General features: G+C 48.8%; 1 protein-coding gene across 1 annotated transcript; it reads left to right on the forward strand.

Moving 5' to 3' along the window:
* The first annotated feature begins 14,278 nt into the window (after positions 1 to 14,278).
* LOC115577719 (cyclin-dependent kinase 2-like) lies at positions 14,279 to 15,265 on the forward strand. The gene has a single exon (XM_030410614.1). The coding sequence runs from the start codon at positions 14,279 to 14,281 to the stop codon at positions 15,263 to 15,265; it is 987 nt and encodes a 328-aa protein (XP_030266474.1).
* Positions 15,266 to 15,604: the final 339 nt, after the last annotated feature.

Here is a 15,604-nt window from a genome sequence, read left to right on the forward strand (position 1 = left end):
GGAATCGCACGCTTGATTGGTTACCGTTGAACGGATCATGGTTGTCATTCTTAGAATGGTTGGGTTCACGCTGGTGGGGCTCAGTCTCTGAAACCCAGATTGTGTCCCACATGAATAGACCCAGACGTTGCACTGGAGACATTATTATTTCAGCACACTGTGGTGACATCGTACATAAAGGAGCGGTGTGTTCCATTACAGTCAAGACTGAGCAAGCTGTGGTGACATATCCTGTGGTGATCCGTGGAGGCTGTTATGTATGTACCGACTTGGTACAAGGTGGCTTTCCTACTCCTGTTGAAATGATGAGAAAGCTGGCTGATGACATGGACTACATACACCTGCTGCCTAGGCCAAAGAAGGTAGCTTGCACTCCTGAGACATTTCCTGTGACTAATATCGTCAACGAAATGTGTCACATGCTAAACATACTCAAGGGTGCATGGTGGGGATCGATTGACAATCTCTCCGAAGGCTCATCACAGTACCACCTAGTGACACAAAGTCTAATGCAGATACAACACGGGAATAATAAGATTCAAGGTGCAGTCGTTCATAGTAGGGCCGAGGACAGTGCGGGGTACCTGTTTGAGGTTATACTTTCCTCGGGAAAGCGACTTAAGGTAACATTTGACAGGCTCGGGTTTACACTTGGGACAAGAAAACAATTTAAGGTAACATTTGACAGGCTCGGGAGTGAACTTGGGACAAAAACACGCCACTTTCCAGAGATTGCAAGTCTCTTGAGCCATCTCAGCATGGACGAAAACGTTTCATATGCTTACAACAGACTCTCACTACAGTGAGCCCTCTGTGCAATGAGCGCAGTGATCCCCCCTTTCCACTCAACACCTCGGACGAGCGGTCAACGCAAACCCTTTTCACCGGACCCTTTCGTAGACTACAAGAGTGCTGCTGAATGAGCAGCACTGGGTTGAATGAAGGAGAGCACGGAGATGGGAGGTTCATCACATCTCAAGTGGTTCATGCAGACCAGCCAGCTCTTATGTACCACACAAGGGATATGGAGGAAATAAAGCTCCTGTGATTATGTTATAAATTGTTACTTTGTGTAATGTTATGTTATGTTATGTTATATCAGCCCTGGATGCATACAGGATCCATTTGTCCAAGGGTTATTGTGGATGTCATTGTCTTCATTGTCTCAATGACTATGCAGATGTGTGTTGTAAAATAAAATACAGTCAATGAATGTACCATTCAGTTGTGAGATTGTCTTTATTATCATTATTATTCATACAACATGCATGACACACATTCCCTCATCCCTCATCCCTTACCCATAGTAAAAAGTACACCAGTCCTTTAGGTACATATGATTTTTTACCATAAAATCCAATCGGGTCCTCCTGATCAACACGTCGGTGCTCAACTGTGCGATGTTGGCAAGACTGTTGATTTGCTCTTCTTCCTCCTCATGCTGCATGCCACGAATGAGGTTACTGTAAATGACCAGGAGACTCGAACCGTATATTAGGGTTAGGGATATACATCCAGTGATTTCGCTTATGTTTTCCGAGGGGCTCTCCACTACGACTTTGATGTGGTGCGTGTTCTCCTCGACGATTGCAAAGTTGTCGGCGTACTCGCTCATGGTCTGGTACAGGGATGTGACATATTTCATCACTGCGTATGGTACTACGATATTGCCCCTGTGCGTAGGAGGGAAAGATGAACGGTCGAGATCTTGACATGATCGGTTGTTGGTCAGCTCCTGGGTGACTCGTTGTAAGATGCTAAGGTTGTCAAGAGAAGCTGACCGCAGGAGAGCTAGGAGGTTTCTGAGAGCCTCGTAATCCTTGTCAGCAGCACAGTGTTGTCGGGAAGGTATGCACACATAGCCATCTCCTGCACACTGTGGGAAAGAGAACAGTAACGGGCGTCCACTGGTTCCTTTTGTAACACGGGCAACGCCAATCTCCGAACACAGCTCGCATGTGAATTCAGTCTCCCCTTGGGTAGATCCAAGTAGAACATCGAAAGCCCCTCTCGCTCTGTCTGCGGTCCAGAGGCTGTTTGACATCATGAAAGCCAAGACGTTGACGAGACCCTGCTTGTTCTCTTCATCGTACACAGATAGGGTACGGTCGAAGGGTACGGTGTCGGTGCCCGCAATCTTCACGCAGGATCCGCTGTTGGTGTCAATCTGCCACTTGGAAGAAAGTTTACACGGATCGTTCGTCAAGACTCTTTTCCTGTTGTCGTTGAGTACAGTGAACTTGACTGGTACCTTCTCAGCGGTACCCTGCTTGTACGCGGTCATGCGCATGTTGTCAATGGCGAACAGAGGGCTACAGTCACCCATGGGTATGAGACTACTCAAGTCTATTTTGAACATTGCTGGCTGATGAGCCTGAATGACCTTGGTCATGGTGTGGGAGAACACGTACTCCTTTTGACCGAAAGCCATCGTTACTTAGGTTCACTGGATGTGTATCTACGGAATCGTATATACACTGACATTTCGTGTCGATCCCAAGTTGACAATGGTATCGGGTCGTACGGTGCAAAGGACTACGCCTGCCTGGGCAATGATCAAGATGATAGGCGTCTTTCGTTGACACACTGTCCTATCTTTCTTTTCATGTCTTGGCCGTAGACGTACTGAATAAGCCTGTGACCCGGGACGTTGTTGGCGAACAGGTCCCTGTAAAAGTTTTTACAGCCCGTACAGTGATACGTAACTTCCCTGCATTCAGCAAGAGAGCGTGTCCTCTTACCAAGCTTGACTCGGCTGGGCTTGAGCCACTTCTTCTGCCTGAAGACTTCGATCCAGGTCCGCATGAGGTTCGTATCGGTGCAAGAGTAGGGCATGATGCAAAGAATGGACTCGGGGTACATTGTGTTCGATACCTGGAACGCGTCGGGAGTGTTTAGCTGCGTCATGAGCAAGGTCTGGTACAGCAGACCCGCCAGGTCAACTAGGGTCCTCTCACACAGCTCACTTCTCGATATGGACAGCGTACCGCTAGAGGAAGTGATGCCTGCGTCTGCCAACATGACGGTCGGTACAGAGAGCGAGATGGAGGCGGCGTGTGAGCAGGGGAGAATGGAAGGGTTGCGGTTGTCGTCTACGAGGGACACTATGCCCTCAGACATGGCTGCGGTGAGTAGTTTTCCAAGTGATTCGCTCAGGTTTCTGTAGACGTCGTTGGGCCGTAGAGACATGTCGCCGGTGATCACCCTCTGACACACTTCAAGTTTCTCACTGGGTAGACGAGTTACAATCTCCCTGATCGTTCGCAGGTGCTCCAACTCACGAGTCCCGCAAGCAGGTATCATGTGTTCAGGGCAGTTATTCATTAGCGCGTTGAAAGCCGTGGTGGCTCTCTTCAACCTCTCTCTGACAGAGGCGATGGAGGTGAGCAGGTGCTGTTTGCAATCATCTAAGCAGTGGGTGCCTAGAGCTGAGCTGTACATGAAGCGGGGTAAGCAGTAGTCTATGACACAGTGAGCCACAAGCTTCCCCGAGTGGTTGACCAAGGTGTAGTCTGCGCAGTGAGCTATCAACACTCTAGAGTTGGCAAAACATTTGTTGGAAGGCTGGTAGGGATGGGAGATAAGCTCTGTGTGATACAAGGGATGGATCTGGGTTTCCCTGTGCTGTTCGCGATGCTCATCAACATCATCATCATCATCATCATCATCATCATCATCATCATCATCACGTTCCTTGTTGGAAAAGACGTTGCCGCTAAATCCGTATTGCTTGGCCTCGCATTTGAGTCGGCCTCCGAACATGACCCTGATACATCCCGTGTTAGCCTGTAGGTTCAACGGGTATCGACAGAAAGCGGCTTCACAAGGATTACACTTGTGATACTCGTTACACTCGACAGGTTTGACAGAGAGTCCTGTGATCTGCTGTAGCCGTGTCTTTACAATCTCTACATAAGTTGTTTTGACGCTGGAGTTGGCAACCTTCAAGCGATTCAATGTTTGTTGACTAAAGTGCTTGTTCTTTGAGGATTTGATGAGACTACTCCAAGGAAAGAACCCTACTCCCATCTTGGATGCAATGAGTTCGGACGCTTTGCACGTGAGCAAGTCTCTGAGAATAGCTTGCCCGTGTGAGAACATGTGGTTCATGCAATATTTCCAGTCCTTGTACAGTGTCCTCACCACAACAGGTGAGTCGGATCCTTGTCCCCGCACAGGGGTGAGTTTCGTAGCGACCGCAGAGAAACCAGAATCTAGCTGCAATGTTACAACGTCTTCTACTCTGTATGCGGTGAGAAAAGAACTCCCTCGAGCTACCTCTAACCACCTCCCGAGATCGTCTACGTGCGGCTCATGTTCCAGGTATAAGATTACATCTCCGCACTTGAGCTGGTGCCAGGGCGATGTGGAGAAACAGGAGACATTCCCGGTCTCTAGCTTGATACAGTCTCCCCTCATGACGCACGCTATGAAGGTTTCTGTGACGGCGGAATCGCAAGGCGATCGCATACTTTTGAAAGCCGACAAGCCCCGCACCTTTACAGAGACTGACGAGAGATCACCCTTTGCGCTCAGGTTGTGCGTGAGAGCTACGTAGGTCTTCTTAGCTACGTGACAGTATATGGAGCAACTGTTTTCGTATTCCAGCTTGACTCTCCTGTCTTTAACAAAGGGCCCGGTTATGTCGTTCAGCTCTTCAGATCCAGGGACTCTGGCCACGTACACAGGGTACCCTTCTTCGGTGAATGTTCCTTTTGGATCTCTGACTATTTTTTGGTGCGTATTACCTCTGCCTATCACGTACATCCTCTCGAGAGTGTCCGTCACTAAGGCCGTGTGCACGTAGTCCAGAAAGGCGGGCACCTGCGCGCCGGCCCGCTTAAACTTGTCACACAAAGCTGTCCGGGCGTTACGGGCAAAACGCTCAAGTTGTTCAGTGGTATCCTCCCGACTGGAGGACGCGGTGTCTTCTCTGCGATCAACTGCATCGGACACCTCGCTCTCGGGAAGGTCCCCGGGTCTGTATCCAAATGAGACCATGACACTGTCAGTGTCTCCGTAGACAACAGGGCAGCAGTGCTGGAAAAAGGAAGACACGCATTCGTTCACCACGGAAATCTGTTGCCTTCCATGGCCAGATATGAGAGGCCCGCAGGGGTGAGGAGCTGTTCCGTAGAAAGAGTTGGACAGAACTTTACACTCTCCTTCCTGCATCTTGCAGTACACCCGATCGACCTCGCTGATGTCGGGGTTGTTGAGTTTCCTCTTGAGCTCGGCTCGCCGGTCGAGAAAGTACTCGACCGAGGACGAGAATACGGCCGGCACACGGGCAAAGCAGCGTTGCTCCCGGTCGTACTTGAGAATGAGCGATGCGTATTCAAACCCCTCGGCTTCCCAGCTGTAGCACACCCAGCCCGATAGATCATGGGGGAATGTCACGGGAGGCCACGGGATGGTGGTCTCGGGCGAGATGTTGAGAGCGCACATGATGGACGGGTACATACTGGCAAAGTCAAACGAAAGCTCCAAGCCCATGCCGGGTCCGGAGTAGTGTAGGCCCGTGAGAGGGTCGCAGACCGATCCCCCCTTCCACCGATCACCGCTGTCTCCGTAGTCAGAGTCGAGTGTGTGATTCCATCGCGTTCGACTGTTGAGTTTCATGCCCACGGGTCCTGCTTTGACTCTGAGAGTATCGAGTGTAAACTTCAGCTGAGGGATCTGAACCGAGTGAATGCTCTGCACAAAGCCTCCAAAGTTATCCCCTCTCCCGTGTACCACAACGTCAATGTTGAGAGTAGTCCTACACCGATGAAACAGAGCTGAGACGGGGTTGAGGACTTTAGCCAGCCTCGCGCACAGCTGAGAGTCGACCAAGTTGTAGACAAGCACTGCAAAGAGACTTTTCCCCCCTGCGCTGATCATCTCATCCATCTTGGCGTAGCTGACATCTGCCAACTTGCAAAGCTTTCTGGTGTCCTTTGGGGGCTTTCTGTGTAGCTCCCTGACTCTAGCAATAACAAAGGGGGCCACGTCGTTCAACTTCATGCTGGTGCACGCAAACTTGATCTCTCTAGTCCCAGCCATCCTGTACAAATCTATGATGTTCATGCCGCAGCTGTTCATCTTGAAGTGGCCCAGCTTGGCCTTCTCTTTGTTGAACCTGCCGATGTGCGTAGATATCAGTTGAAGTTTGTACTCGGTCAGTGTTCCCACCAGCAACACCGAGCCTAAGCTCTTGAGCATCTCCTTGTACATCTTCAGGTAGCGTACGTTTTCAAACTGGAAGAAGGGCTCCATGTCCTTGGACAAGGCCCTGGTTATGAAGAGCCCGTTCCAGGCTTGCAATAACGAGAAACATCGTTTTCGGGCAGCGCCATCGAGGCCTTTGGCGTAGTTGGATTCAGCGTAGAAATGTACACGCTGCTGGATTACCCTAACGTCAAACTCTGCGTTGAACACGTACAGGAGCTCTATGCCGTATTCGTACAACAACGTGATCAGTCTCTCCATTAGCGTAAGTTCACTGGAGCATGGGTAGAATAGAATCCTCGAGACGTCGTCTACACCGACGCTCTTGACCAGTTCGTGGTCGACCTCTAGGCCCTGGCCGCGTGTACTGTTATAGAGAACGATCAGCTTTTTCCTGTGCTGGTCAGCCGAGGTTTTGGGTATGTGGGAGTTGAGGATCACGAGAGATACGCAAGTTATCTCGTGCTGCTGACCTGGCATGTCAGGCGCCAGAGCGGGGATGGAGACGTGCTTACTGTGTTTGGGCAGTTGTTTTTTGCCAGCAGTCAGTGCGTGAACCAGCTTATTCCTGTACTCGGTCATGTCCGCGACCATGCCCTCGGTGCAGTAGGGGAACTTGTAGGCAAAAGACTTACATCGTAGAGAGGTATCCCGATACGACTGGTCAAACACAGTCTCGATGTCAAGACATGCTGCCTTGTAGAAATGTGGCATGTGTCTACTGTCAAAGAGCTTAGCCTCAGCCTCTGACTTGTCGTGATCGTATATGAGTTCGGAGACTGAGATGACCTGGTTCAGTTTGTTTGCGGGCATGAAGTACACTCTACCAAACATTACATCTGAGCATAGAGCAGGTGTGTTCCCATCTCGAGAAATGTAATAGCCCCTGTCCGGGCAAAAATCTCCAAAGGTCAATGCACCCCTTACGGTTTCCATGTACTTTGTGGCCAAGGATATGGATTTCAGCGGGAACACCTGAGCGTTTACCTTTCGCTTAATGTCATCGTGTAGCACATGACTGTACACTGGCTCAGCAACAAAATGTCTGGACCAAGTTTCCCGTACCTGCTCCCAGGTTTCTTGTTCACCATCCTGGTCGCAAACCAGGTCTAGATCATACCCCACAACCGGAGCTATATCGGTAACTTTGAAGTGTACCGTGGTGTAAATGTTGACATCTCGGGCCTGTACCACCAACCCTCTGCACAAGAGGGTCTCTTTCTGCCTATGAAAGATGATGGATTTAATCATCACCCCGACCAGTTGGGGTTCAAGCTCAGGGTTGACAGCTCTGCGCTCGGGGTAGATGTTAGGGAAAAAGTCCACAAAAGGCACTGCTTTGTTCATGATTAAAGTCTAAACATCAGAGGTTTGTACTTGGTGTACTTTTATCAAAAAGAATTCCACCCCCCCCCCCACCCCCCCACCCCACCTTTTTTTTTGGATCATCCAAATACTGACAGCTGGTACTGCTGGTAGCATACATGCATTCATGCATGCATACATACAATCAGAGTAACGTATCACAAATGACCAACCAAGGAGTGAGATTCCAACCAAGATTGCAAAAGACACACTTAGAAAGAGCTCAACTAACTGTTCAACTGTAACTTACGTAGAGGTGTATGTTTCAAGAGCAGACATGGCTGACTCGAACCATGGATAACAACCAAGGCTGAAAAAGTGTGTGAAGTGGTTGTGATGTTGGTGATGGAATATCAAACCCTACCCCACTCTACCAAACGAAATGGTGATTTGATGTACAATGTCTGAGGGTTAGGAATGTGAATCACACAGTGTGCTAGATTTGTGCTAGACCAGACGCACACAAAGCAGGGAGACATGGCAGCCAGGAAGACTGTTGCTGTGTCCACTGCGTGTGTGTTACCTCATAGAGAGGCAAATACAGCTGTGGTGACGAGGGTCAAGGTGCCTTCCAACAGGAGAGCATTGTTCCTTGCGGTTCAAACTGACATATTGCACGATAAGGCATGTGATGAGCTATCCTTCGGTGCGCTGTCCACACATGACAGAGCCACCTTTCAGTTTCTCCTATACCTGACGTACTGCTGCAAAGGGGAGCTTCTTCAAGTGACTTTGGAAAACCCAGACTTCTGCAGCATGTCACCTCCCATCAGAGAGGATTTTGCCCACGGGCGCTTGTTTTGTTTCGTCCTAGACATGAACAGCGAGGATTCGTGTGAAACAAATACTCAATCGCAAACTACAGTGGGTGCAGCATCTGACCCCGACGAACTCCAATTGGTCAATCTCATGAACATAAGAGTCAACATGGACGTGTTCAGAGGAGACGAAGCTGATGATGACCAGGACGGTGATGATGAGACCGACAACGATGACGCCTCGCGACGAAAGTATTCTGCGGAAAGAAACGAAACTCTGGAAGAGGCGTTCAATGCGTTCATGCGACTACAATTGGTAAGGAAAAAGGCATCGTCCCTCAACAACGCCATGATAGCCATGAGAGACAGCAAGGGGGAGCTGAGCTCAATGTTCAACTGGGTAGACATCCGCAGCGATACACTCTATTCTGACAAGGTGGATCGGAAGAAGGTCAAGGAACTACAGGGTTCCATGTACACACCAGCTTGTCAAACGGGTAGACAGGTGGTAATCTTACCTGACTCGATGATGGACCTAAATGTCAAGGCTCTGGAAAACTCTATAGGAAGGATTACGGACAGTGCGAGTAAAGGAGAGGGCAAGGCGTTGTTCCTCTCCATCCTCTCTAAACTCACAGGCACTCAATGGCTAAAACACAAGGTTGTGCAAACTGCATATGATGCGAATGTGGCGGAGGACGTAAGATTCATAGAGCGAGTGAAAGCTTTCACACGCAACCTCGGCTGTTCGCTGGAAAGCTGCGAGGTGAAGACCAGAGGACTCTTGGTATTCAGATACTCTCTGGAGACGCTCATTGAGAGGGAGACTCCCGATCTGTTTGTCAGATCGCTGATACACAGGCACATGCCTATCGCAAAACCACGCATCGACAAGGTGTTATGTGACATAAGAAGCAAACGCAGAACACAAGCACTGGCGTTTCTGCTCAATAGTGGACATTGTTATTGCAAGCGAGTGCGCAACGGGGGCCCCCGCAGAGCATGCAATGGCGAGTGTCAGACCGCCTACGCTTGTTTTTACAACGCATCCGAGCGTCACCCTTTCACCGTGAGCAAAGATGACCACAGTTACTACTTTGCAAATCTGTACCCTCATCTGGGTAAGCTGGAACGCTTGAGTGCAGAGATGAAAGTCAAGTACAGAGGACGTAGGCAGTTTGAGAGCATAGCGGATATGGTCTTCAACATCCTGGTCAGACACAAGTTCAGTGAGAGTGAGTCGTTATACGACGGTTTGAGTGACTTGATAGACAATGAGATGAGCAACTCAAGCTTGTCGCTCGGCGATAGCCTTGCCGAGATCCACGAGTTGTTATACCTCGCGCCGTGTAATCACAAAGACTACTCGGAAGAGCCCGACGCTCTGGCTCCGGTGAAAGTGTACGACCACGCATTGGTGCGCTACTTGTTCTGCGACAGCCTGCAAGTGGGCAGGTTGTTTCAGGCGTCGACGACGTTCAATTACATTATCGCCAACACCGCGCCGAGGTACACGATCGAACGGATCATGCTTTTCAACATCACTGGTCCTGGGGAAGGTAAGACCTATGCAAACAATGTGCTGAACTATCAGTTCAGGAAGATAGGAGGTTGCATCGAGACACTGACATCTTTCACCCCGCAAGCTTTCAAGTACAAGCAGAAGAGGAACGCCTGTGTGGTCATGATAGACGATGCGCACATAACCCACGAGAAGAACATAAAAGCCGTAGACAGAGAGTCCAATGTGATCCCCAATACGTTCAAGAACCTACTGGACACAAGCGTACTGGAGAGCGACGTGGTAACCAGAGACGTGAGCAGCGGCAAGGTCGACACCGTCAAGTATCAGGCCGTGCACAACTGCGGCTTTGTATGGAACACCAACACAATGGGGTTCGTGAGCAACGCCTGGGCTGATCGCTGTCTGATCATGGAATCCGAGTTCCCCAAGTGCATGACACGCACGCGTAGCACTAAGCAGATACAAGACACGGTGGAGAAATTCAAGATGGAGCGTATAGCTGCAGTGTGCCTGTACAGACAGAACCTAATCCAGTCGGCTACAATGATCGCCGAGTCTGAGATCATGCAGTTCAGCTCGAGGTTCGACGCCGCGAGAGACGCCTGCGTGGCCGCCCTTTACGCAAGTCACATCGTGTGTACCGGAGTAATCAGTCGCAGGGTTTCATTCTGCATCAACCAGCTCGTCTTTGCCGAGGCCATGAAACTAGCGTGTCACTTTGTGTTTGACATATGGATCCCTCCGTGGACCCAAATTCCAGACGAGAAGGACTACCCCGAGTTGAGGGATTACATGAAACAACTGAACGAGTGCAGACTCAAAGCTTTAAACGAGCTGTCCTTTGGCCAGGTCTGCCTGGAGACCAACTCTGTCTACAAGTTGTGCGTCGCGGCCTGTCTACCGGACATATGTCCCCGTGCGGTCGATATACAGGGCCACTTTGCCTGCAAGGTACTGGGGTACATCTTAACCCAGATCCACGAGCAGCACCTGCCGACCAGCTTGAAAAATGAACACTTGTGCATCGCAGGCATAGATGACATGTTTTTCTCCGAGAAAGACATTGAGTGTGGCAGCGATGGGGCACATGAAATGCTCATGCTGTGCTCGACGTGCAAGGTGCCGGTTCGCGAGGGGAACCCTGCGGCGATGAAAAACTACAAGCTGTGCACGTACAGATATGCAACCAACAAAGCCTCGCACATGCGGAAAGGACACTCTAATCCTCACAAGAGAGTAGGCTCTATCACGGTCCCACTCGAAGCCGTCTACGATATGCTGGCCCTATACGCTCCGGATTCCCACTCAGAGTTTTGGGCTCAGTTGGGCGCGAAGATGGTCGACGCCTATGATAAAGGAGACTTTGACGACGGCAATGCCTTTGGTCAGTGTTCGGGAATTGACGATGAGCCTCCTAGGCTGATGTTCACCTTGGACTTCAACGAGGACCCAGTGTGCTCTGTAATACTGGAGGCAACAGCTGCAATTGAGCCTCTGAACGAACTCACATTCACCAAGTGTGTGCTGGGAGGGGAGAAGTTCCAGTGTTCTGCCCCTTTGTATTACGGGGGCGTTATCAGAAGGGCGATGGGTCAGAACGCTCCTAAGGGGGCTTACAACAAAAGGCATTTGAGAGAGTCCAGACTGGGTCCAAGAGGTACCTTCCACGGGCCCAGACTGAGCGTATACTCAGTCGAGTACTCTGGCGTACCTGTGAAAAATGTGAGCTCGTTTTGTACCACGCGTACCGTCTATCATCAGGACAAGATAGCCTTGAGAGTCAACCGCGACAATCGGGGACACCTGGTCGAATTAGAGGAAGATTGGGAGTGGAAGGATGCAGCTGATGTGTTTAACAGCATTCACGGCACTGACATGTTCTCAGTTGATATGTTGAAACGGGACTATGCTGCTACAATGGTGGTGGTAAAGGGAGAGGTCACAACAGCTAGGACTCGAAAGTCGTCGAAACTCAGTGTCATGCTGAAAGGTCTGCGTGAATCGAATGGACAAGCGGCGCTAGCCATGCGAAAGGGTCTGACACCTTGTGACACGCAAGATGCGAATCAAAGGCGACAACCTCTAAGGAAGTCACCCAGCCGGGTGCGTAAAAGGACTGACGCACAGCAATCCAGAGACTCCCCAGACGCACCGAGTGTGAAGAGGAGAAAACGTACCGACGAGGATGTTGAAAATTGACATGTGAACCATGTGACAATTCATACATTCGTACATAAATACGCACACACACACACACACACACACACACACACACACACACACACACACACAGAGAGAGAGAACACTCAAAGAGGAAACACTATTATTGAAAGAACAAAAACCTGTGTCGCCTTCTTCTGTCAAACCCGACAATAAAAAAAATCTAAAACATGTAACACTGTGTCATTGACTGATTGGTGTTCTGAATCCTATCTATGAAAAAATGATGTCTTCAGTCAGAACCTTGCTGATTCCATGGAGCTGTGGATACGCCACCGAAGCAAATGACGCTGTGCACCCGCATGTATGACAGTCACTGGATAATAATAAATCCAAACGCCTTTGAACAACACTGAGTCATTAGGTACCCCATACCAATGCTGAATTATTATGTTTTGTTCAGGTTTTGTTTTCTTTTTTGTTTGTGCTTAGGATCATTCGCTGATGATCTTTGAAACCTGTATATATATTTTGACAAAACCCTAAGGGGCTCAATCACTCTAACTTTACTTTATTGTAACAATAAACATGATTCTGTACACCCTGAGAGTGTGTGATCTTGTGTGGTTTTACTCAGAATGAAAACCAATAGACAATTCAATAGTGATGGGTTTATTTCACAACATCAAACATTAAAACAACATCTTGCATAGCACGTTTTCCTCAGTCAGGTCCGTTGCAGTGGTAGTCCTTGACAGTTCTCATCACTCTTTGGTTATGCCATGGATCGTTCTTCGGTGGCACTGGCCCACTGTGACGCTGCACGTGTACATCTCGGTGTATCAGTCCTTTGGTGAACAGAAGTCAAAGTCCTGCGGAACCTCATGACGATAAACAAAGTAGGACTCGTGATGCAGTAAATGTTTCCTATGGCCGTGCAGACATTAAGCACCACGTATCTCATCTCCTCATATTCGATATCCCTATATTTGACACGTCGTCGGTAATATATGGCACTTACGATCCAGGGTATCCAGCAGCATATGAACAACGTAACTGTGAGGAAAGGTAGTACCTGAGCTCTTTTCATATTCATCCCAAAGGAATTGCGGTTTAAGCGGTTTAAGTGCTTTCTCACAGTGTACACTATCATACCGTTGCAGTAAAGGAGAACGAGTATGGGTATGAAGAAACACATGGTTGTCCTGATCCAGAACATGACAAGCTGGTAACGATGATGCATACCATTGAAACACATCACATTGTCCTTGGATATGGGACGAATGGTGTAATAGCATAGGTCCAAAAGAGCAGAGAGTGTAGGCACACAGGCGCACAGTCGAGACACAATCCTCCTCTTCTTAGAACTATTTCTCTTCGTGAACAAGCCTTTGAGCGTTGTCCTGTTGTTCACCACCTTCATGTATCTTTCGATGTTGATGTAGGACATGAGAAATATGCCATACTGGAAACTGAACTGTCAAAAAAAAACCAAACAAATGTCATTAGATTAGCTGAAAGGCAGGCAGGCGTGTATTTGAGTATGTGTTCATGGTATTTTAGAGTGGTAGTACGCACCGTCATCACTCCTGTCATCAGTTTGCACACCAGGTAGCCAAACACCCAGCCCTTCACGAGAATCGTCTGAGTGACCCACACAGGCAAAGTCAGCAAAGTGGCCACGTTACAGACTCCCAGTTGTGAAAAAAACACATCGAGATCACTGACGCGCCTAGCTGAGTCCTTACAAGAGGCACAGTGAAGTTTGATGATCATGTACATGTTGACAATCAAGCCTGTGATCATAACAAGTCCATGAAGAAAAGGGATGTAAAAGGTGCGGCTGTAATAGTAGATATAGTGAAGGGAACCTGACGGGTAGTCGGTACCATTGAAGAGCGTGGAAGTGTTGAATGTAACATTTTCAAATGTTACATAGGTGGTGGGGAGTTGATCCATACTGATCTGCGTGGTGACTCACAGGCTGCTGACAACCTTTGCAGCAACAACACAGAGACTTTAAGTACTCTCTGCATGTCCCCAGCTTCCCATTCGACCATCACAGTTTGATCCAACCGCTGTAGTCGGGTCCAATACAGGGAAAAGGTCTAGCCATCGCAAACCAAACCATTGCGGTTTTGTCCAACTGTAACAAACCTATATAATACCATCATATTGACAGGGTATCTATCTAACCCCTCAAACACTCTGTTTTTCTTTTCAGTCTGCACCTACAACAGCAACAGTCTACCTTTCAGAAATGGAGAATTACCTGAAAGGCTCCATTATTGGCCGAGGCACATACGGAATCGTGTACAAAGTCACGTGTTTGAAGACCGGAAAGGTGTTTGCCTTGAAATGTCACAGGTCCCCTGTGCTACGGGATGAAGACACTGAACAGAAGGATGCAACAATTGGCGTAGAGGATGCGACCGTGAGAGAACTCTCCTGTCTCAGTGCACTCAGGGGTCACCCCAATGTGATTCAGATACACGATCTTTTCATTGACGGTGAGAATATTGCCATGCTCATGCCCTACGCTCCCTACACCTTGACAGTGATTCACAATGGACATGGTCTGAAAGTCAACTATGACCATGGTAAAGCACTACAGGTGATTCCGTTGAGTTTTGTGGCTCACTTTTCCGTTCAGGTGGCCAATGCCCTGTCTTACATGCACGGGCGTAATATAATACACAGGGACTTGACACCTCGCAATGTGCTGCTGACAAAAGATCTGACCGTTAAGGTGGCAGACATGGGCCTCGCAAGACAATCCTCCAAACGGATGAGTCCAAATGTGGTAACGGAGCCCTACAGAGCCCCAGAACTGTTTGGTGACAACAGTCCGAAAGATTACACTTGTGCCATTGACATGTGGAGTCTGGGGGTGATGATAGCAGACGCGATGGAAGGAAAGGTTGTCTTTGCGGAGCGTGAAAAGGGCAGTGGGACTGTGTCCACGTACGACATCATTGTAAAGACTCTGTGTCCAAGAAACCATGTTAAAGCACCAGTCACTTCCTGGGACATTGACGATGTCATGCCCAACGTGATGGAGTGTACTCTAGTGAAAAGAATCGTCCTTCAATTACTGACTTTCCGTGAGAATGAGAGACTCCTGGCCCATGAGCTGCTGCAAGACCAAGAATGGGTGCAGGCTGCTCATATGACCGAGGAAGACAAAAATATGGTCATACACCAGATTCAGCAACAACAACTACGACAAGCGAGCAAGCGTTTCTAGCCAAACAACACCAGGATTGCATGGAAATGTTTCAATGTATTTCAATTTATTTTGTATATCATTCATTGTACAATGATGCATGTATGTTTACAATACCAACAAAATAAACATTCTATATCCTCACAATAAATGTGGTATATCTGCTTGCAGGACAGGCTATTCTAATATGATTGTATGAATCAGCATCACCATTGCAATGACTGCCATGACAGCGTAGGGTTTGGCAGAATTCCCAGTAGACCTCCACGATTTTTCAAGTTCGTCCATCATCTTCACCAAGTCATCTATACCTAGAGAGAGAGAGAGAGAGAGAGAGAGAGAGAGAGAGAGAGAGAGAGA

This window comes from Sparus aurata, unplaced genomic scaffold, assembly GCF_900880675.1.
Source record: "Sparus aurata unplaced genomic scaffold, fSpaAur1.1, whole genome shotgun sequence".
NCBI classification, from domain to species: domain Eukaryota; kingdom Metazoa; phylum Chordata; class Actinopteri; order Spariformes; family Sparidae; genus Sparus; species Sparus aurata.